Source organism: Odocoileus virginianus, chromosome 31, assembly GCF_023699985.2.
Source record: "Odocoileus virginianus isolate 20LAN1187 ecotype Illinois chromosome 31, Ovbor_1.2, whole genome shotgun sequence".
Taxonomy (NCBI): Eukaryota; Metazoa; Chordata; class Mammalia; order Artiodactyla; family Cervidae; genus Odocoileus; species Odocoileus virginianus.
In genome coordinates, this window is record NC_069704.1 from 33,192,216 (window position 1) to 33,215,280 (window position 23,065).

A 23,065-nucleotide genomic window follows, 5' to 3' on the forward strand; every position below is an offset into this window, starting at 1 on the left:
GCGTATTTGCTTAATTACTACGGATGCAGGCAAGCAAAGCAGGAGAGAAGCAAAGGTCTAGAAACAGGGTATGTTGGGTCCAGCACAGGGGGGCAGAGTCAACAAAGGACATTTCCCGGAGACCGCATATGTGTGGCTTTCTGTTGCTCCACACGGCCACTTCCTTGTTCCTTGCAGAGGTCTTTCAATCAAGGAAGAGGGAAGAAAGACGTAGGAAAGGAAGAATTCAGAAAAGCACAGGTGGGAGTAAGAAGTAGTCTGCAATGTTCCAAGCACTGGCCATAGCGTATGTGACTTTGACCTTGGCTGGAGATGGCAAAGGGCCTCTCCTTAAGGAAGAAGTAGGAGAGAGAAAGGGGGTGAACTCTTGAAAAAGGCCAGACTGTTGGGTGTTAGGGAAAGTGAGGATAACAGGACACAGACACTGAGGTTGAAAGTTACATATTAAATTATTCTGAGGAGGGCAAAACCCCTGGGATTGAAGCTTCAGAACTAGATTACTAGTTCTGTGATTTGGGCACACTACACAACTTCTTCTTTCTTTCTTTCTTTCTTTTTTTTTTTTTTTTTTTTGGTGCACTGAGTCTTCACTGCAGTGTCGTCTTCTCTAGTTGCTGCTCACAGGCTTTAGAGCGTGGGCCCAAGACGTTGAGGTGTATGGATTTAATTACCCCACAACATGTGAGATCTTAGTTCCCCAACCACAGATTGAACATGCATCCCCTGCTTTGAAAGTCAGATTCTTAACCACAGGACCAGCAAGGAACTCCCAAGTTACATAACTTCTATACCTATTTTCTCATCCAAAAATAGTTACTGATGGCTTTCATCATAAGACTTTTGTGAAATTAATGTAAAGCATTGCTGCTGCTGCTAAGTCACTTCAGTCGTGTCCGCCTCTGTGTGACCCCATAGATGGCAGCCTACCAGGCTCCTCTGTCCCTGGGATTCTCCAGGCAAGAATACTGGAGTGGGTTGCCATTTCCTTCTTCAATGAATGCATGCATGCTAAGTCGCTTCAGTTGTGTCCGACTCTGTGCAACCCTATGGACAGCAGCCCACCAGGCTCCTCTGTTCACAGGATTCTCTAGGCAAGAATACCTGAGTTGGTTGCCATTTCCTTCTCCAAATGTAAAGCACTGGTACCTAACAAATGCTCACGTATTTATTACTAATGCTCAGGCAGCTATTATTTAAACCATTTAGGTGGGGAGGCTATTTTGGTGCATGTGAAACCAAATTTTGAACTCTAAGTGTGAAGTCTGTCTCTTCTTATAGCAAATCTTGGAATCCACTCATGGAAAAACTGTGAGAGATGCCAGCAAACAGATCTGAATTGTTACCATGTCAACTGAACGTAAAATCTTATGTCTCTGAGGTCCCCAGCACACTGGAGAGCGCAGTTCTCAATACCTGGGGCTCTTCACAGCACTTTAAAAAGTGATTTACAAATATTTGGGTTTATTCTGGGGCTTCACCAGTGGCTCAGCAGTAGAGAATCCACCTGCAATGCAGGAGTTGCAGAAGACACAGGCTTGATCCCTGGGTCAGGAAGATCCCCCTGGAGTAGGAAATAGCAACCCACTCCAGTATTCTTGCCTGGAAAATTTCATGGAGAGGAGGAGTCTGGGGGGCTGCAATCCATGGGGTCACAAAGAGTCAGACATGACTGAGCACGTGCAGGCACTACAGATATTTTGGTTCATTTTGATTCATGTTCTATTTGGTCAAATGAATTTCTTTTTAAAATTTTTTGTATACTGTAAGTTTCTAGCACTTAATTAGCACTCTGTGGAAAGAAGTGCTTAATGGCTAAGGTCATTTTGAAGCGAAGTGAAGTGAAAGTCGCTCAGTCATGTTCAACTCTTTGCAACCCCATGGACTATACAGTCCACAGAATTCTCCAGGCCAGAATACTGGAGTGGGTAGCCGTTCCCTTGTCTAGGGGATCTTCCCAACCCAGGGAGTGAACCTAGGTCTCCTGCACTGCAGGCAGATGCTTTATCAGCTGAGCTACCAGGGAAGCCAAAACCCAAAATTTTTCCAGTTGTGGGCAAATTCAAATGCCTACCACATAATGATATGCTCTCCACCAGCATAAAATACTGCAGTTCTAAGTAAGGACAATATTTAGAAGTAAATGACCATCAGCTCAGTTCAGTTGCTCAGTCGTGTCCGACTCTTTGCGACCCCATGGACTGAAGCACACCCGGTCCCTGTCCATCACCAACTCCTGGAGTTTACTCAAGCTCATGCCCATCGAGTTGGTGATGCCATCCAGCCATCTCATCCTCTGTTTCCCCCTTCTCCTCCTGCCCCCAATCCCTCCCAGCATCAGGGTCTTTTCCAATGAGTCAACTCTTTGCATGAGGTGGCCAAAGTACTGGAGTTTCAGCTTCAGCATCAGTCCTTCCAATGAACACCCAGGACTGATCTCCTTTAGGATGGACTGGTTGGATCTCCTTGCAGTCCAAGGGACTCTCAAGAGTCTTCTCCAACACCGTATTTCAAAAGCATCAATTTTTTGGCACTCAGCTTTCTTCACAGTCCAGCTCTCACATCCATACATGACCACAGGAAAAACTGTAGCCTTGACTAGATGGACCTTTGTTTGGAATGTCTCTGCTTTTTAAAATGCTGTCTAGGTTGGTCATAACTTTCCTTCCAAGGAGTAAGTGTCTTTTAATTTCATGGCTGCAGTCACCATCTGCAGTGATTTTGGAGCCCCCCAAAATAAAGTCTGACACTGTTTCCAGTGTCTCCCCATTTATTTCCCATGAAGCGATGGGACCAGATGCCATGATCTTAGCTTTCTGAATGTTAAGCTTTAAGCCAACTTTTTCACTCTCCTCTTTCACTTTCATCAAGAAGCTTTTTAGTTCCTCTTCCCTCTCTGCCATAAGGGTGGTGTCATCTGCATATCTGAGGTTATTGATATTTCTCCAGCAATCTTGATTCCAGCTTGTGCTTCCTCCAGCCCAGTGTTTCTCATGATGTCCTCTGCATATCAGTTAAATAAGCAGGGTGACAATATACAGCCTTGAAGTACCCCTTTTCCTATTTGGAGCCAGTCTGTTGTTCCATGTCCAGTTCTAACTGTTGCCTCCTGACCTGCATACAGGTTTCTCAAGAAGCAGGTCAGGTGGTCTGGTATTCCCATCTCTTTCAGAATTTTCCACGTTTATTTTGATTCACACAGTCGAAGGCTTTGGTATAGTCAATAAAGCAGAAATAGATGTTTTTCTGAAACTCTCTTGCTTTTTTGATGATCCAGCGGATATTGGCAATTTGATCTCTGCTTCCTCTGCCTTTTCTAAGTGACCATAACTCCCCACAATAACTCAAGAATCATGCATGACTGACCCAGACCTTATCCTGCAGGTGATTCGGGCTTTGGCATGAAACAACCTATCTTGTTTTTTTTCCCATACCACATAGCTTGTGGGATCTTAGTTCCCTGACCAGGGATTGAATCTGGGCCCCCTGCAGTGGAAGCTCAGAGTCCTAACCACTGGACCGATAGGGAAGTCCCTGAAAACACATCTTTATATGAAGAGGGCTGGAGAGTGGCTGAAGCAAGAACCAAAAGTAGACTTGGGGTTGATTTCACTGAACTTGCAGGAAGGTCCCAAGTTGTAACACCCACTATATAAACCAAAGGTTGCAAAGACAAAGCAAGATTTTGAATAGCTTACGGGCTACTCAAGGTATACAAGATGAAGTTACAAAATGAAGGTATCATTAGTGATATCCAATGTCTCTTGATACCTCCTGCATCTCTTCTTCCCTCTTTCCCTTTTCTTCCTTCTTACTCTGTCTTTCTCCAATAATAGACATTAACGAAGAGCTGAAGCTATGTTTTCTGCCATTAATTTTAGCAACGAAATTAAGAAATTAATTGAAAGAATAAAGTCATTTAGGATTTGTCTGGCCAAATTGCTTCACAGACAAGTGTTATATTCTTCACAGTTTTTGTATAAGTATTAGACCATACTTAATTTTAATTTTTCTATGTGTGTGATTAACAGGTCTTTTATTGGTAGTAAACAATCAGAATAGTACATATGCAGTATTTAGTACACACAACAAAAGTAAAAAAATTCAAAGCCTGTGTAAAGCAAAACACTGGAGAAAAAAAATCAGACAGCTCAAGAGATGCAGTGGGACAGGTCCTCACCATCGTTTGATTGCACCTTGCACTCTGTACCCAACACAACTTACCATACTTACCAAAATAAGAAATACAGATTTTTTAGTACTGAGTGTATTTAAGAGGATTGAACACATTTCCTAAGAATTTCACAATGACAGGTAAGTGATCCTTTTGCTGGTAACACAGACTTAAGTGGGAAAAGGAAATTAACTTGTATTCTGTCACCATTTTAAATAATTTCTCATTTTTCAAACTACTTTTATAGCAGACATACTTGACACTTGCCCAATATTAATTACTTTGTTGTACATGAAAGCCTGGGGTAGGCTGATTACACTATAAGACTACAAACAACCAGGGGTACTTTTCTGATGTCAGAAGAGTACACGAGACTGAAATATCTCCAAAAGCACATTAAAAACTCATCTGCATTAACATCAAAGTACATTAAAAATATAATCAGGAAAAAAACACAATTGCTAAAATGTGCTTTAGAGCAGAGCCACTGTCTGCCCATGGCTTCACGTGGCAATTAGCATTCATAGCAAGTTTAGATGCCTTTACATTTTTCCAGTGGTCATGTATGGATGTGAGAGTTGGACTATAAAGAAAGCTGAGCGCCGAAGAATTGATGTTTTTGAACTATGGTGTTGGAGAAGACTCTTGAGAGTCCCTTGGACTGCAAGGAGATCCAACCAGTCCATCCTAAAGGAGATCAGTCCTGGGTATTCATTGGAAGGACTGATGTTGAAGCTGAAACTCCAATACGTTGGCCACCTGATGCGAAGAGCTGACTCATTTGAAAAGACCCTGATGCTGGGAAAGATTGAGGGCAGGAGGAGAAGGGGACGACAGAGGATGAGATGGTTGGATGGCATCACCGACTCCATGGACATAAGTTTGGGCGGACTCTGAGAGTTGGTGATGAGCAGGGAGGCCTGGCGTGCTGCGGTTCATGGGGTCGCAAAGAGTCGGACACGACTGAGCGACTGAACTGAACAGGACCCCTCTCCTGTACTGACTTAGGCACCCTTTTAAAATGTACTTTACAGAGCCCGAAATTTCATGAAGAGGTTCTGATGTTGTTACTAAATGAGACACTCTTACTCCTTACATCAGCTTTGTCACCAATTGAAAATGCCACCTTGTTAATAGCCACAGCTCTGAATGTGTGGGGCTTTGTTATACTTGGATATCTGTGTGGGTTCTGTTTATTAAAGTGGGGAGGGGGTGTTTATCCTTTTGTTTGGTGTTTGGATGCCATAAGGCATAGGAAATGTGTAACAAATTACCTCTTAGAATGTGAATCATTCTAAAATTGAAACTGTCTAGATAGGGAGAAGAGGGAACCAAGAAGGTCCAGAACTCTAAGAGAAGAAGGTTAACAACAAAAATAACAACAAGAACAACAACAAACCCTCGAAGTCTGGGTGGCAGGTAATAACAGAGACAGAACAATGTTCTTAGGCAATGTATATAAATAATACAAACCCCAAATTTCAAAGAATTATGTAATTCCAACTTGGATTCTAATACCAGAACCAACCAACCACTTGTACTTCAACATTGATGGAACTCTTGATGGAGTCACAATCTTGTTACAGTTGGGATAAGGAGAAAGTGATTTTATTTTTCTGCCTTCTATTAAAGCTATCATTCCAGGTTTTGATCAAAGATCCAAGAATATTTGTCCTACCAGGCTGTAGTGATGTGGTTTAGAAGTTCAAGGTACATTTAAAAGTTGCAACAAAATATAGATAGCCAACATCTCTTAATCTTTTGATCTTTGAGAATCAGGAGCCCTACAGAAAGATCACCAGCAGCCTCATAGCACAAGGCAAAAGCATTTTTATAAACAAAACACAATCTGCAATCACCTCGCCACCTCAATTTTGATCCCTTCAGACAGACTAGAGATTTACCTAGTGAATCAGTTCAGAGAAGGAAATGAGAGTAAGAAGAACCTTAATTTCAACTGAGAAATTCAAAAGGATTTTATTCTTGTTTATTAATTTTTCCCTCAAATGTGAGAAGATGTTTTGCTTATAAGAGCATTTCTGGTTCCCCCTGTGATTAAATGGGTTGAATCTTTGGAATTTCAGACACAGCCACGTTTATTCCAGTTAACCTGTTGAAGTGGTACCTTGAACTTTCCAATAGTCCTTATACCAACTACTGGGCTTCTCAAGTGGATCTAGTGATAAAGAATCCACCCACCAATGTAGGAGACACATTTGATCCCTGGGTCAGGAAGATCCTCTGGAGGAGGAAATGGCAACCCACCCCAGCATTCTTGCCTGGATAACCCCATGGACAGAGGAGCCCGGCAGGCTACAGTCCACAGGGTCGCAAAGAGTCAGACATGGCTGAGTGGCTAGCACTGTCACTAGCTAGCATACTGACTATAATGAAATGATCAGTTAGGTAGTTTATGGTTGGCAGCTTTCCCTCTAAAGTTCCTGAGAAGGGGGACTGTATATGCAATGCCGAGTAACTAATACAGTGTCTCTGCCATAGTAGGTGCACAGTAAGTATTTGTTAAAGGAGTAAATAAGAGCGCTTGGGAAGGAGCCCCAGGGAATTGTGATAACAGTTAAGGGCTGGGTGAAAAGAGAAGCCCCAATGGTAGGAGAGAACTAACAAAATGTGATCACAGAAGTCAGGGACAAGAATATTTCAATGAGTACCTGGTCCATTGTGTACAATGAAAACTGCATTTAGGGAAATGGAAACCATTGATTTACTTTAGCAAGGGTAATTTCTAGCATGGTATGAATGAAAGCCAGTTCGGCATGGGTTAAAGAATGAATATGAGGCAAAAAATAGAACCAGTATCTTATCTGATCAGGCTGCTGTAACAAAATACCACAGGCTCAGTAGCTTAAAGATAACAGAAATTTATATCTGGAGACTGGAAGCCCAAGATCAAGGTGTCAGCATGGTCATGGTTCTAGTGTGAGCCTTCTTCCTGTTTTATAGTCAGCACCCTTGAAATCCCTGTGTCCTCATGTGGTGGAAGGGGTAGGGACCCATGTGGGCTTACTTTCACAAGGGCACTAATTATTCCCAATCATTAGAGCTCCACCCTCACGGCTCAAGCAACTCTTGAAGCCCCCACTTCTTAATACCATCTTTGGGGGTTAGAATTCCAACATGATGAGTTTTGAGGAGATGCAAACATTCAGACCATAGCAACCAGTAAGTGCAGATAGAAAACTGGTTTATAATGGAAGAAGAATTCTCGACTTCACGTAACAAAAAAATTAATGAAGATGCAAATGCTAGAAAATCAAGGGCAAAGGGGGTTGAGTAAGGTAGTTCATGGGAAAGCACAGAGCCCTGTGCCTGACCCAGAATAAGAAGTATAGAAGTTGTCATATTATTGTTCTTAGGATTAGCTTCTCTGTGGGTGTCTTGAGACCTTTCCCTCTTAAGTATATCTTAGGAGTCCTCTTGGGAGTGGACTCAAATATTTAAACAATCAACTTAAGTCAAAGAAAAGCAAAAGGAACAATAACAGGAAATTGGAACCAGGCTGAAATAATCACACATTATCAAGTACAGGTACCAAAAACTAAGATAAGAGGGAAAGGCAGCTCAGCAGAGGGCAGTGATGTCTAGGAAAGTACAATTCTACATGTATATGACTTTTAGCAAGTTCCAGGATCTAGAAACCATATGTGAAAAAAGGAAAACATACACATATGTGTGCTAGAGAAACTTAACTCATCTATTAGGATAACTTGGTAGACTATTCCATTATGAAGTTACATTTTTCTCTTTCTAATTAGTAAGTGATCTGAGCAGGGATTCTTCAGGTCCCCAGTATATTTCACCCCATGGTTTTTGCATCCATTGATGACATTTTTCTCGATCAATTATTACCTTAGGAGTTGGCAAAATGTTGACTTTCATTTTGTCAACATTCCTTACCCTATTCTTTTCTTTTGAAAAGAATGAACTTCCCTTTTTTTTTCTCTTTTTGAATATCACTGTGGACTAACATTCCTTTTTATTCATCATCTTATAATTAATTACCAACATTATATTATGAAATTTTTCAAACATACATTCGTAGTGAACACATCACCTACAATCTATATTTTACTGCAATTTATCACATATTTCTTCATCTATGCTGTCCTTTATCCATCTGTCATTCCACCTTATTTTTTGACGTAAGTTACAGATTTGATTCATAATTTTTACTTTTTGGTATTCAATTTGTCCCAGATTCGGTCAGTGATCTCAGAATGCTTTTTACCAATGACTGGATTTATTTGTTAGATATAATCACCCTAGACAGGATATTAAGTAAGCATTCAGAGTATATAAAAATGAGGTCATAGTAATGGTTTTTACCAGGTTCCAGCCTCCAGACTGCCAGAATCAGAGGGGGCCCTTGGGTTGGCCTTCGTGGCGCCTTTATCTAGCAGCAGTAGGGGAGTGGCGCCACCAAGTGGACGTTGCATGCAACAACCACTCTCCAGTCTACTTTGAGCTTGGTCTGGTAGGGTTCCAGAATTACACTGGAAAATAATCTGCATTTCATATTTTAAATATAACCAGGACTCTGATGATTTCTGATAGAAAAGAAGTCATTTAGAAAAATCATATGATGTCAGCCTCAGACAATTAAGCAGGAAGCTTAACCAACCACTCATTTTCTCCTTATTTCAAGAATCTTTAAGAATCAAATGCAAGGTTCTTTATTCCTGGGCATTATGTGATTTATCTCACTAGTAGATTTACTGGATGTTTATGTGAATAGAATCAGATGTAAAACCAGGACCTCCAGGGACAAATAAGATTATTTTTTTTTTAAGTCCATATTCTCCCAGATGTATGCATTTATGGTGGCTTCATAATTAGGAGATACATCAGCTGGAGAATGGGCAGTGAAATCTTCCCAATGGGCCTGATGAGAAAGGAGCACATTCCACTCCATAGACCAAGGGGAGGTCGAACCGCATGTTTGAAATGTATGTGACTGGAGCCTCACTACATTGAGTTAATAAATACAAGTAGAAAAAAGAATTCGATCTGTTGCATAATTTGCAGCCATGGCATTGAAATTAATGTGGTTATTGGAACTTGCCACTGAACCTTGTTGGGCTTTTTTTCCTGTTTTATAATGTGTTAATAGAGATGCATATATGTTATCCTATCACAAATTAATTTCAATATTTAATAACTGGTATTTCAATATAATTGGCTTCCTTTTAATCCTATATATTTAATTTTATGTTTTTAAAAACATTCTGAAAGGCTCTGTCAGCTCCACCCACTGTCCTTTCCTAGAACAGCTCCCAGAAGTTGCACATAGCTTCGATCACAAATGCAGACTTCGTCATAACTGCTGGAGGTTAAGAAACATGCCCTTTTCTGGGAAATCATAGGTCCTGCTAAAATTCAGAGTTGTATTTCTAAAGGAAATGGGGAAGAATAGGTTTTATGGACCACCAGCCATCTTGGCTACAATATACTTTTTTATTGGAGTTCAAGAGATGTTAGATTTCTATTCTTTGTTGTTATTTTGGTTTTCCTTTATCCTTACTTTCCCATTTGATTTGTCATAGACTGAAAGAGTTCTCTCAACCTCTTTCTAAACATGGCTAAATTTTTCTCCCTGTTTCCCTTATTAATCCATGCCACTTGTATATAGATGGCAATACATTAAAGAGTGTGAGTATACCCTGACCACTGGTATTTTTTTGGACATAGTCGTTGAATTTTTTGTGCTCTATTCAGCTTGGATTGATTAAGATGATGACCACTGAGTCATTTTCAGTATATGGTTGTGTTCTGTTATTCTATCTGACTTAAACTGATTTGCTTGCCCTTAGCTCCTCTCCCTGATAGCTCAGTTGGTAAAGAATCCTCCTGCAATGCAGGAGACCCCAGTTCAATTCCTGGGTCGAGAAGATCTGCTGGAGAAGGGATAGGCTACCCACTCCAGTATACTTGGTTTTTCCTTGTGGCTCAACTGGTAAAGAATCCACCAGCAATGTGGGAGACCTGGGTTCAATCCCTGGGTTGGGAAGATCCCCTGGAAAAGAAAAAGGCTATCCACTCCAGTATTCTGACCTGGAGAATTCCATGGACTGTATATTGTCACAAAGAGTCAGACACAACTGAGTGACTTTCAAAAAAAAAGCTCCTCTCATCATATTTCAGGTTGTAATTTTTTTTTAATCTTTTCATTGTTTGGTTTGATTTATTTTTGTTTGGTTTCTTCTGAAGATGTATTTTTTGTTTATTTTAATGGTTCCTTTTATAACCAACTTAAAATTGTGAACAATCACAAAATTTGTATATTTTCTACTTTCCATTATTTTATTTCCTTCTCTTCCATCACTTGATTTTAGCTGACTATATACATTTTAGCATTTACCTTTCTACTTTAAACACTGCTACTTAAAATCCCTTCCAGTTCCAGAAATTAAAAGTTGAAGAAACAGGCCTACTTAGCCTACCATAGATCTTTTTATTTCCTCCTCCCTCAAGCAGTGCTCTGATCATTTTTTCTACATTAGTAGGGGTTATAATGTTTATAATTTGTTCTGGAATCTTAATCCGTAAATTGTTTTGGATTTTGATTCATTAAAAAATGATTCAAAAAAAAAGATTCAAAACATACTATTACTTATTTTGCCAATATTTCTCCATTTGGCTATTTTTTCCTTGAGAAGTTTGCTCAACAAAGCCCACCAGGGATTTCCCTGGTGGTCCAGTGGTTAAGACTTCGCCTTCCAATGTACCGGATATAAGTTCGTCCCCTGGCTAGGGAGTTAAGATCCCACATATATCTCATGGCCAAAAAACTAATTTCATGTCAATGAATGGCAAAAACCACCACAATATTGTAAAGTAATTAGCTTCCAACTAAAATAAATAAATTAATTTTTTAAAAAAGAAAAATAAACCACATAAAGCAGAAGCAATTTTGTAATATATTCCATACAGACATTAAAAATGGTCCACGTCAAAAAAAAAAATTCTTAGAAAGTTCACAGAAGTCATAGTCCATGAGTATTTTCATGTTTAAATGAAAATACTTTTTTCATTTAAAAATTAAAAAAAAAATTCTTTTTAAGCCAACAAATAAAACCTTCCTCTAACTTTTCTCCTCCAGGTGATGAACTCTGCCTCTTTCTACTTTTCCTTATATTTCTATCTTTAGAGGTTCCCCTTGCCTCTGGCTCACAAAGATCACGAGGGGAGAATGTCATCAGTGTTCCACAGGCCTGACTCCCTGCACCCAGCTCAGAGCTCCCACTAGAGCATTCAGAGGTAACATGGGATTGTGCCAGAGCAGGGTGACAATGAGCCCCAGGCTGGACAGGTGCTTTCCTCCCACGATACTGCACCCAACCTGTCGACCCACACAGGCTTGGCAGGAAAAACTGAAACGTTCCACAGAGGAGCGGTCTAGCCAGTGCCCATCACCTCACACGAAGGATTACGTAAACCCAAGACTTGAGCCAGAGGTTGAGTGAGTCAACAGGTCAGGAGTGACAGGTACAGTCTAGAGGCTTCTGGAATACTGCCTTTGAAAATGCAACTGTTCCAAGGCAATGCTCATGCAACTTGGAAGAAAATATTGGAAAGTAATGGCCTTTTTAAATTTTTGTTTTATTTTGGCTGCACCTCAAAGCATATGGGATCTTAGCTCTCCAAACCAGGATCAAACCCATGCTCCTGGCCTTGGAAGGCAGTGTCTTAACCACTGGTCCACCAGCGAAGTCCCAGGAATAGTCTTAAAATAGTTGACATTTGTAGATTTTTTAAATAGATGATGGCTAGATAGATAGGTGGATAAGTGGTGGGGGGGTAGATAATGGTAATTTGAAGAAATTAGATTCACAAAACAGATGTTGACTTTTACAAGCCAGATTTTGATAAGAGGACAAAGTGACTAAATGCCCCAGAACAAGCAAGCAAGTAGCAAACTAAACCACAAAATTAACATAAAAAAAAAGTCGATAAGTACTTATTATGAGTGGCACCAGACTGGTCACACGGCCCCCCAGTTAGGTAAAGAATGCTGCATTCCCATGTAATAGAGTATGAGGCCTCAAGAAATTAAGGCTGGATTTGAACCCAAGTGTGACTATGGAACTCACGCTTTTTAATCATAATGCAGCCACAATTCATATAGATAATTTATCAATATCCCAAGAAGCAGTTGCCTGAGATTTATGCTGAGTCATTGCCTATGATCTACTTGTATTGCATTTTGGAATTTTAAGTTACTATTTGAGTTAGTTGCTCTAATCTAGTCCTAATCCATGATCAGAGAAATGGATACAGAAAGGTTAGATCACTTGAAAAAAACTCAGAAAAGCAGCCGAAATTGGAGATGTATTACTGACACCTTCACTTAGACACTTAAGGCTAAGAATATCAGAACAGAAGATGACCTTTGTAAGGAAGGAGAGAGAGCAGTCTTGTGCCAGCCCCCACCACTGGTAGTGTTAGTCACTCAGTTGTGTCTGATTCTTTGCGACCCCATGGACTGTAGCCCACCAGGCTCCTCTGTCCATGGGATTCTCCAGGCAAGAATACTGGAGTGGGTTGCCATGCCCTCCTCCAGGGGATCTTCTTGACCCAGGGATGAAACCCCGGTCTCCTGCATTGCAGGTTGATTCTTTACCATCTGAGTCACTTCAAGTGGATTGCCACTCACAGAGACACTGATTTCTCTATCAGTGTAAGATTCTTAAACAGTCATTGAGCACTTCCGTGCTTGGCACTGTGCTGGGCATTCGGTACTCATCAGAGAAGAAAGGACAGAGTATCTGGCTTCTCGGCTCAGAGTCCAGGCGCTAAAATACAGATTTACCCAGTCCCGAGTCCTAATGACATCACATTCCCATTTTCGTTGCAGGCATTGGGACTTCAACATCCGTGGCCATCTTTAAGGTGTCCCTGACTCTCAGAATGTACCACGTTGTTGCTTCTGTTACCAAATCAGACACAAGGCCACCCCTCCTGGGGCTTTAGTCAAACTGAAGCACTCCTGGCTAGGTCAGGGAGTTCTTTGCTGCCCAGCTTTATGCTGCCAATAATGAAGCTGAGTTTGGTGCAAGCAAGACCTTTTATTCAACTGCCAGAGGATAGAGAAGGGGAGCTCACATTCTAAAGGCACCTTCTTCCCAGAGGGAGAGCAGTCAGGGAATTCCCGGGATCAGGAGGCAGACAGGTCATCGGGCTCTAGGAAAGGGGTGGGGATCTCCAGGGGCAACCGGGGCATGCTCCATCTCCCACCCTCCTTTGCACATGGCACCAATTACACCTAGCGGAGCACAAATCCCCGCTTTGGGTGATGAAGCAAAGGTAACCCTTGGAGACCTCCAGGCTTCATCCTCGCAGGTGCCTTCCTGTGGTCACGTCAGAGCCAGCTCTGGGTGGTTGACCACTGTTTATCTCTCCAGGCATATATCTCCCCTAGCACAGCTGCAGAGCATTTCTGCCAAACACCAGGTACTTTGGAAAGAAACTCAGAGATAAATCAGGCAAATGTCCCTCAGCTCTCAGGGGTTGGTATAGAAACAGAGGGAGTAAATCAAGGCAAGGAGACCCGCAGTCTGCTTTGTCCACTATCTGGTTTTGCTGCGGGCCTTCGTGGTATCATGTTGAGCAAATACAACTAGCCTATACAGCTGAAAACCAATTTCTATGCCTAGTGCCTGGGCTGCATAGCATGAATGAAACTTTTTTGCATTAAAGGTGGACAGAGATTTGGAAATAGATACACACATATTGGAGAAGGAAATGGCAACCCACTCCAGTATTCTTGCCTGGGAAATTTCCATGGACAGAGGAGCCTGGTGGGTTACAGTCCCTGGGGTTATAAGAGTCAGACAGAATTTAGCGACTAAACCACCACTACCACCACACTCTTATATACACTTTAAATACATGGTAAATAAAATAAGCAACTTAGATCACCAATCTAATCTGTATCGGCAATATAAAACCCTCCACCCAAGATATATTATCAAATACCTCCTAAAACCTGCTATGTAATGCCAAGCCCTAGAACAAATTAAGGAACTTCACAGCAACTCCTGGAGGTCCTTGTCAACATCACTTTGCCTGCAGGGAAATCTCATCTTTGATAAACCTATATGCTCTATGTCCAGCCAAAGATTAGGATCAAAGTCTCCTTGGAGGAAGTTTCCCATTCTTGCTCCAGGTCTCAAAGCCAAGCTGTGCCCCCCCGCCCCCCCCAGCAAGGCCAGTCCCCCAGTCAGAGCACGTGGGGCCAGAGCAGTTTGTATAAGGAGGGTGGAAAGAAAGGCCCTCCTGGCATAGTGATCCTGAGTCTCGGTGGAGACACTGCAGCTGAGAAATGGAAGCCATGTTGGTTCAGTCAGGGCCACAGCGGGGGAGAGAGACCAAGTGAGCGGAGCAGGCATGGTTAGAAGAAGAAAGAATCTCACACTCGTCACGGAGACATATGCTATGCAGCGCTTAGCCGCCCAGTCATGTCCTACTCTTTGCGACCCCATGGACTGTAGCCCACCAGGCTCCTCTGTCCATGGAAATTTCCCAGGCAAGAATACTGGAGTGGGTTGCCATTTCCTTCTCCAGGGGAATCTTCCTGACCTGGGGATTGAATCTGAGTCTCCCACATGGCAGGCAGATTTTTTAGCATCCAAGCCACCAGGGAAGCCCCCCATGGAGACATGACCTGCCCACACACGCAGGAGTGCCCACTCATGTTATTTAAAGGGCAAAGTTGACTTAGAATCTGTCTAAGGTCGGAAGGCCATCATGCTGGCATAAGAAATGACCACCAGAACCTAAAACAAGTTTAAAGGTGACCCCAGCCTTTCTGGAATCTTAAGTATCTCTGTCATTTCTACTCTAATCAAATGTTAATAGCTAGAGTCCAAATCAGGCATTCTTAATTGAAAGGGGATTCAATCTGTAGGTACACTACTATGTCTTTAGACATTTCCGAGGCCAAAAGGCCTTGGCCCACTGGCTAAACTCTATGAGTACATTAGGGCCTGAGACTGGAAAGTCTTAACTCAGATTCCATCTCCTGTACTTCTGGTTGTACAACCTGGGTCAGGGAATTTACTTATCTTTGCCTTAGTTTCCTCACCTGTAAAAGGGGTGAGCCCAATAGTCACCACACAGGCCTCTATAGATCTAATGCAAAATGCTGTAAAGGTTTCATGCAGTGTTTTGAACCCACTAAATATTATGTAAGCTCAGGTGTACATAAAAGCAAAAACCAAAAGTAAGAAGGGAGAAGTGTGTTTCCTGCAGGTAAGTCAGGAGATGGGTTGTGCAGAGGCAGAGTGGGAGCTCAAGGTTTCCAGGGGCCCAAGGCCCCTCTAGTTCACCACTTTGACATCACAAGGATGGGGCCTTTGTGTTCGTGACCCAGCTGGAACTATCCACACACCAGGCAGCAGCACAGAAGAAAGGCTAGAAGGAATAAAAAGGACCTGCCAGCCAGCTCTTAAGGAGCATCCCCAAGTTGCCCGACTCAGGGCTCCATTTCTGTTTACATTTTATTGACCAGAATCTAGTTAAAAGGGAAGCTTGCAATCGTCACCTTTATTTTGGGTGGCGATGTGTTCAGCTAAGATTCTACAGGAGACCCCTCCCACCCACAAATAGATGCCAGGGGGGAGGAGGATGATTTCAGTTTTCAGGACTATGTTCTAGAAGTTGTGTGGTTTAGAAACTGAATGAAAGGAAGAAATTAAAAGGCTTCTGTCCATCTGTACTCCCTGGAACACAGACTGTGGATCTATAGTTGCTTGAATCACATAGAAATGCAAGATTAAAAAGACAAGGAAGGAGAACAAGCACAAACACCACGTACTCCTGGCTCAAGGATCTGCCTCCAGCGGGGGCCCAATCCGAGATCATCCCCTTAGGACACACAGCCACTACGGTTAAGTAGAGAAGTTATAAGTGCTGTGCTGTCAATTGCTTAGAAGTACTCATACACCGCCCCCACAACGTTGTTACCCATTCAGGGAGCAGGTATGCCCTCAATCCGAATTGCTAAGTAGATGGGGGAAAAAAACAGTGGGCTAAGAAGTAATTATGGGACACCTGTTATAGCCCGTAGGACTCCAATTTAAAAAGAAGCAGATAAACAGATATTTTAAGGGTCACTTTTCAGGCACCAGTTAACACCCATAAACACCTCCTTTGTTTCTGTTGGAAATCCCCAGCCGGGAGATATTGCTCTTCTGAACAACGCTGGAAAGCCAAAGCATGTACTATAGTGGGGGTAAAACAATCCCATTACACGTCCAGAGGTGCCCGCTTCACCCCTCCCTTAACCCGTACACTGCCGTCCCCACCCCTCTCCCCTTGCGTTAACCCTACAAAGGTCAGCTCCATCCTGCGCCCAGCTGCTCAAGGACGTCTCCAATTCTGCCACTAGGTGGCAGGAGTGATCAGCACCTAGAAGCAGACGCTCTTGGAGCCAGAAAATGATAGGAGCTGGAAAGGAACCAGGAGAAGACCAAGTCGAAACCGTCGTGGAGATGGATGGACAGAGTGGTAAAAGATGTGACCTGCCCGGCGTCACCTGTGTATTTAGGGACCCAAAGGGCCAATCCCCCTCAGTTACCTAGGTCCTGTTTTTCCAACTCCTGTTGGGTTTTATTTTTAGCTTTTTATTAAGCAAATTTTCAGCATTCATGAATGTTATAAGCAAGGAGCTGGGCTAAAGTAAGGTGTAAGCATTTGTAACACACACAAAAAAAAGCAGTTTGGCCACAAGACTTTTATGCATAAATCAGGTAATGCTGGAAGTTAAACTTTATTCAAGTTTATACAGTCCTGTGTTTCAATAGGGGATTCCCAGATGGTTCAGAGGCAAAGAATCTGCATTCCAAGCAGGAGTTGCAGGTTTGGAACATACATTACAAGTTGGAATTGTATTTTTTTTCCCTAGATCTGTGGGGCCAGCCAAAGATCTAAAGTTAAAATGAAACTCTCAGAGGGACTTGCCTGGTGGTGCAGTGGAGCACGGGTTCCATCCCTGGTGGAAGATCCTACATGAGACACTTCAAGGCTAAAAATAATAATCAAACTCATACACTTGTTTCTTTTTCAAATCAAGGTCATAGCTGACAGGGCTAGCAGGAAACATTTCTTGAAAAGATAAAAGCACCTATCTGACACTGTTTATCTATCTGCGGCCTTACTTGGAATGAAGTGCCATCTAAAAAGGCTAGTTGGGGAAGAGATGGGAGAAAGATTGGACCCATCCCAAAAAGGTAAAGGAAAAATGAGCCAACTGTTTGTCACATTTGGGAAAAGCAGCTAGAGGTCAAGACACACCTCCAAGAGCAAACTCTACTCAGTTTGTGAAAGAAAAATCAGAAAAAGTTAAAGCCAAATTGGTCTCAGAGAAGAAGGCATTTTTTATCATGCTCATTACTACCAGAGAATGCTCTAAACCAAACAAAACACATTTTAGCATCTCACAAATCCAATGTCTAAGAATAAAATTATCCAGCCCACAGTTAACTATATTTTGTTTCATTTTATAATTTGAAAGTCTGTGTGAAGTGTTGAAAAGGAGGTTGGAAAGCTGCACTCTCATCTCAGCTCTGCTTGTTGGAAGGCTACATAGCCTAGTCCCAGCAACCTTCTTCCTTCAGTCTTCTTCAAGTTGGACCACACCAATCTTTTCCATCATAACAACACCAACAAAAATCATGCATGTTTCAAATATAAGTAATGACTTTCAGTACAACACATGCATTTTTCAGATCATCATCTTTGGTAGTTGAACCATGTTTTATCTTTAAATCTTGTTTAGAAGGAACTGCTAGTATTTTATAGGATGTTTTGCAGGATAGAGAGCATATGGCAAACACAAGGCAGGAGAACTTAATCTGGGCCTGGAGAAGGGCACATAGTTCATGGTGCCTGCAAAGCGAGCGGAGTAAAACGAATGAACAGGATCGAGCAACCCTGAACTGTGCCGAGGAATGTGCAATTGACTCCAGAGGCCAGGAGTCTCATTTTATGATGTAGAAAGAATAGCATAGAAAGAATTTATATACAGATCTGAAGGAAAGAAAGATTACAAGCAGAGAAACTGATCAGGAACATGTATAATCAAAGAAGTGGAAAAATGCAAAACATTTAAGCTTTTGTTAGTCTTGTACTTACAGCATTCATATCTTTCAGGAAAAAAAATATGTGAAAAATAAGCCATCCAAATTTTTAACTAAAACATATTTTTGTACCAGCAACTATATGTACCTAGATTATATTAGAAAACAAAAGGATTTAGAGAACTCCCTGGCTGTCCAGTAGTTAGGGCTGTGTGCTTCCATTGCAAGGGGCTTGGGTTCAATCCTTGGTCAGGGAACTAAGATTTCACAGCCAAAAAAAAGGAAAGAAAACAAAAGGATTTACATTTCTGGATTGAGATCATCTTTTTCCTTATGTGGCTTTTACAGACAGTAAATTTTCAAATTTTTTGATAATCATTTCTGTTTCTTTAAGTACTAAGATTCATTGTTTCTTTCTTTAATCAGCTGACTCATCTAAACACTTCGTCTTTGTTGTCCCATCCCTCAGAAGTCTTTGGGTATCACTCATTGAAAGAACATTTGTTTTTTGGCTCTGAAATTTTATTTTTGCAATCCTGTACTTTTTCTTAGAATGATGAAGATGGCTTTGAAAACCAGAACACATCAGGAAATGACCACTCGCTAAGGAACAGAATTGTGCAAAACAGAGAGCATGAAAATGGCAAACAGGTATGACTGGGAAAGAGCGAGTGAGTCCGTCACCATGGCAACTGCCGGCCTCGGCTACTGAAGTCTGGCACTCAGAGGAACAAGTTAAAGGGTAATTAGAGTGGGCATGGCAGGGTCATGAGGAAAACACATATGCGCAAAGATTTTGTGTTTGTACACCTGTCCTCTCCGATGGAGAGAGCACCCAGGCTTGCTCTGACACTTCCTGATTGCACATTCCAAATTCCATCCCAAGACAGAAAGCACTGACTTCAACAAAAACATCTCAATTTTAAAGTGAATGAGGCAGACAAGAGGAAGGTTCTAAGACACGGTTCTAAAACTGTGTTTGTGACACCCTAGGGCTCCTCGATGATATCTAAGTGTACACAGCAAGTTTAGGTGCTCTGTGACAAAGCCTCTGATTTCTTTTATATACTGAATTTTGGGTACGATCTTATTTTTTTTGTTTGTTTGTTTGCCTGAAAATATCTGTATTATGTCTTTATTTTTGAAGGGTATTTTCACTGATTATAGATTTTTTAATTAACTTCTTATGAAGTATAGTTAATATGCAGTATTATATAAGCTACAGGTGTAAGGATCTCATTTGAAAAAAACCTGCTGCTAAAAAGGGAGCAAATTACCCATGTATATCATCCTTTAAAAAGTAATTTTGTTTGGGTGCCATATTTTAGGGGGAGTTTGCTCATGATAAATGAATAACTTATTTGAAGTAGAAAATTTGAAATATTATTGCAGCAAAATTTGAAAGACAAATAATGAATTGTAATTCCAGAAAAAAAATCAGCTTCTAACATATTAGAATATAGCTTGTTTCAATCCAACTTACATATACATCTATGTGCATGTCAGGTATATTGGGACTGTGCTTTCATATTATTTGGTAATTATCTATTTCATTTAACATATTCTAAAGTGTTCATATCGGTAAGTGTTCTTCAACCAAAAAAAAAGAGAGAGAGAGAGAAGACAATAGTTCTTTTCAGACAAAAGCCTGCACATGGATGGTTATACAAGCTTGATTCATAATTGCCAAAACCTAAAAGCAACCAAAATATCCTTCAGTAGGTGAATGGATAAATGAATGGTGGTCCCTCCAGACAATGAAATATTATTCAGCACTAAAAACAAATTAGCTATCAAGACATCAAAAGAAATGGGGGACTATTACATGTGTATGACTAATTAACAGAAGCAATCTGAGAAGACTCCATACTGTGTGGTTCCAACTATATGACATTCTGGAAAAGGCAAACTATGGGAACAGTAAAAAGATCACTGGCTGCCAAGATGGGAGGGCAGATGAGAGGGAGAGAAGGACGAACAGGCACAGGGGATCCTTAGGATGGTGAACATACTCTGTATGATATTATAATGGTTGATACCTGTTATTAAACATTTGACCAAGCCCATAGGATGTACAACATCAAGAGTGAGGCCTGATGTAAACTATAGACTTCATGGGTCCATCAGTTGTAACAAATGTACCGCTTTGGTGGAGAAGTCAGTAACGGGAAAGGCTGCCTGCGGTAGGGGCAAAAATAAATGAGAAACTCTACCTTCCTCTCAATTTTGCTATGAACCTAAATAAATATGCTCTTAAAAGTCTTGGTTTAAAAATTGTTTCACAAAAGAAGTCAAAAACAAAAATTAAGTATTATTGTAAATAGAAATATGAAGACTGAGGAGTGACTACTGGTTTGGTCACAGTGGTCCTTAGGTGGCCTTGGCAGTGACCTTAGCAGAGGCCACATCAGCAACAGTTTGGTCACGGTGTGTTGAGAAGTGAACAGGATATGGAGTGTCCCTGGACGCAAGGAAGTTGTTTCAAGTGGTTTGACTGTGAAGGGAAGGAGAGAGGCTAGATGTCCCATGACTGTGGGCTGTGGGGTCAGGAAGGTTTTGTTGTTTTGTTTTGTTTCAAAGATGAAAAGGGGTTGGAAAAACAAAAAAGAAAACAAAGAAATGCTAGACATTCCATGTGGTAGGTAACTTGGGACAATTTTACTCAAAGAAAATAATGATGAAGATCCTTTAAGTGAAAATTTTACCAGACTTTTTCTCTTGGCCAAGCTTGGTGTTAGGTGGGGGGAAATGAGAAGGGCTTCTCGGAACCCCTGACCTTGGCAGCCGCAACCTGGACTCAGCTGGTCTCTATTACAACCATCCCTGTGCGTGAGGCCCAGCCCACAACATGAAGGCAGCCTAAGTCAGGAACATAATGGGAGTTTGGCCTCAAAGGACAAGATAATCTTTGAGGATCCTTTCAGAGACAAGCTAATAACTAATTTCCATGGGTTTTGTTGTTAAAGAGAAATGAAAGCCTCATGGGATCGGACAACAAACTAAGCCTGAGATTTGGCATTATACCTCTTGAGCATGTTCAAAACTGCTTAAAAGCTCCCTACTCCCTCCCAACCTTCCTTTGCCTTTGCTTACAATAGCTGGACCTGTTTGAGACATTATCACAGAATGACGGGAGGTAGGAAATCCTTCCCACCATCGCAGGAATAGAATGGGTCATGGATGCTTAAGAGCTCCAACAGCACTTGTGAAGATTGTCCATAAAAGATAGCCCAGGTTGGAACTTCCCAGCAGGACAGTGCAGTGGTTAAGGTTCTATGCTTCCAATGCAGGGGGCATGGGTTCCATCTCTAGTTGGGAAACTAAGATCCCACATGCTGCACCACCCCCCACCCCCCACAAAGAAAAAGATAGCACAGGTACGAAAAAGAAAAGGTGAAAGTTGCTCGGTCGTGTCTGACTCTTTGTGACCCATGGACTGTAGCCCACCAGGCGCATCTGTCCATGGAAATCTCCAGGCAAGAATACTGGAGTGGATAGCCATTCCCTTCTTCAGGGGATCTTCCTGATCCGGGGATTGAATCCAGGTCTCCTGAGTTGCAGGCAGATTCTTTACTGTCTGAGCCACCAGAAAAGCCCAGGCATATACATCACTCAATAACTAGAACAAGGGCTAATTGAGTGAGGAAATATTTCCCCTTAACCCAGTTGATAGAAGAACCCTAGTTCCTGAGGGTAGTTTAACAGCTTTGGAAGATACTGAGCTACGGTTCATATCAGAAGACCAATCCTTGGCTGCCAGGGAAATAAAAACAGCCTTAGTCTCAGTTCTCTGGAAACGGGGGCTGCCAGAATATAAAGAGAGATTTATGTAGCCTCTGGTATTAACTTCATTTAGCACTCGTCTGAAAACAGAGCGGAAATTTAAGTAAAGGGAGAAATGAATGAAACTAGATTTTTTTGTGACAAGGTGAAAAATCTCTGAGCAGTTGATAATTGGAGACATCATCTTGCATAATAATTTTAAAGTAATTTAAATAATTTGGAAATTTTTCCTTGCCAAAATTCTGAGCAAAAGAGATCAGAGTCCATTATGCTCAGCATTCTCCTCATTCCATCTCTGTCCCTATGTCTGATTTCCAGGTAGAAGAGCACATCACCATCGAGCAGGATTCTCTAAGAAAGGATGAAGAAGAGGAGGATGATCAAGAAACACATCGAAAAGGGTACAGGTTCAAACCATAGACATTCTTGGGCTTCTCTGGTGGCTCAGACAGGAAAGAATCCACCTGCAATTTGGGAGACCTGGATTGCATCTCTGGGTTGGGAAAATCCCTTGGAAGAGAGGATGGCAACCCACACTAGTATTCTTGCCTGGAGAATCCCCAGGAACAGAGGAGTCTGGCGGGTTACCGTCCGTGGAGTAAGTGACTAAGCACAGCACAGCACCTCCTAAGCGAAGTGGCTTTGCCACTTTTTTATTCTCATCTAATTTTTAACATTAATTATGATTTATCAGAGATAGTCACCGCCAATCTCCCCTACCTACTACCCACCTAACAGCATTTTCAGAAAAATTAATTAAGCTCTAGTATAATCAATGTGGTAATTTCAAATTGCTGATGTCCTAGGAACCCAATATCCAGGACAATCTTCTAATTAAAGCTGTAAATTGCCAACTAATTGCTCCAATCCATGCGAAAGTAGTTAATTCATCTTCTCAATGTTCAATCAATGAGCAATTGATTTCACAAAACCCAATTCACTTTAAGTCCCAACAAACTTGCTCTTACCTCGTGGTATCATGAAAATATTCCAAGTCCTTATCACTCATTAGCAG

General features: G+C 41.6%; 1 protein-coding gene across 1 annotated transcript in view; it reads left to right on the plus strand.

Annotated features, from left to right (window-relative positions):
• The window catches only part of SLC28A3 (solute carrier family 28 member 3), a 105,983-nt gene that overhangs the window by 51,075 nt on the left and 31,843 nt on the right, over nt 1-23,065 (plus strand). Inside the window, exons 5-6 of the mRNA XM_070459133.1 lie at nt 18,820-18,918; nt 22,369-22,451. Of these exons, the coding sequence (XP_070315234.1) occupies nt 18,820-18,918; nt 22,369-22,451 (182 nt within the window). The remainder of the gene's footprint in view (nt 1-18,819; nt 18,919-22,368; nt 22,452-23,065) is intronic.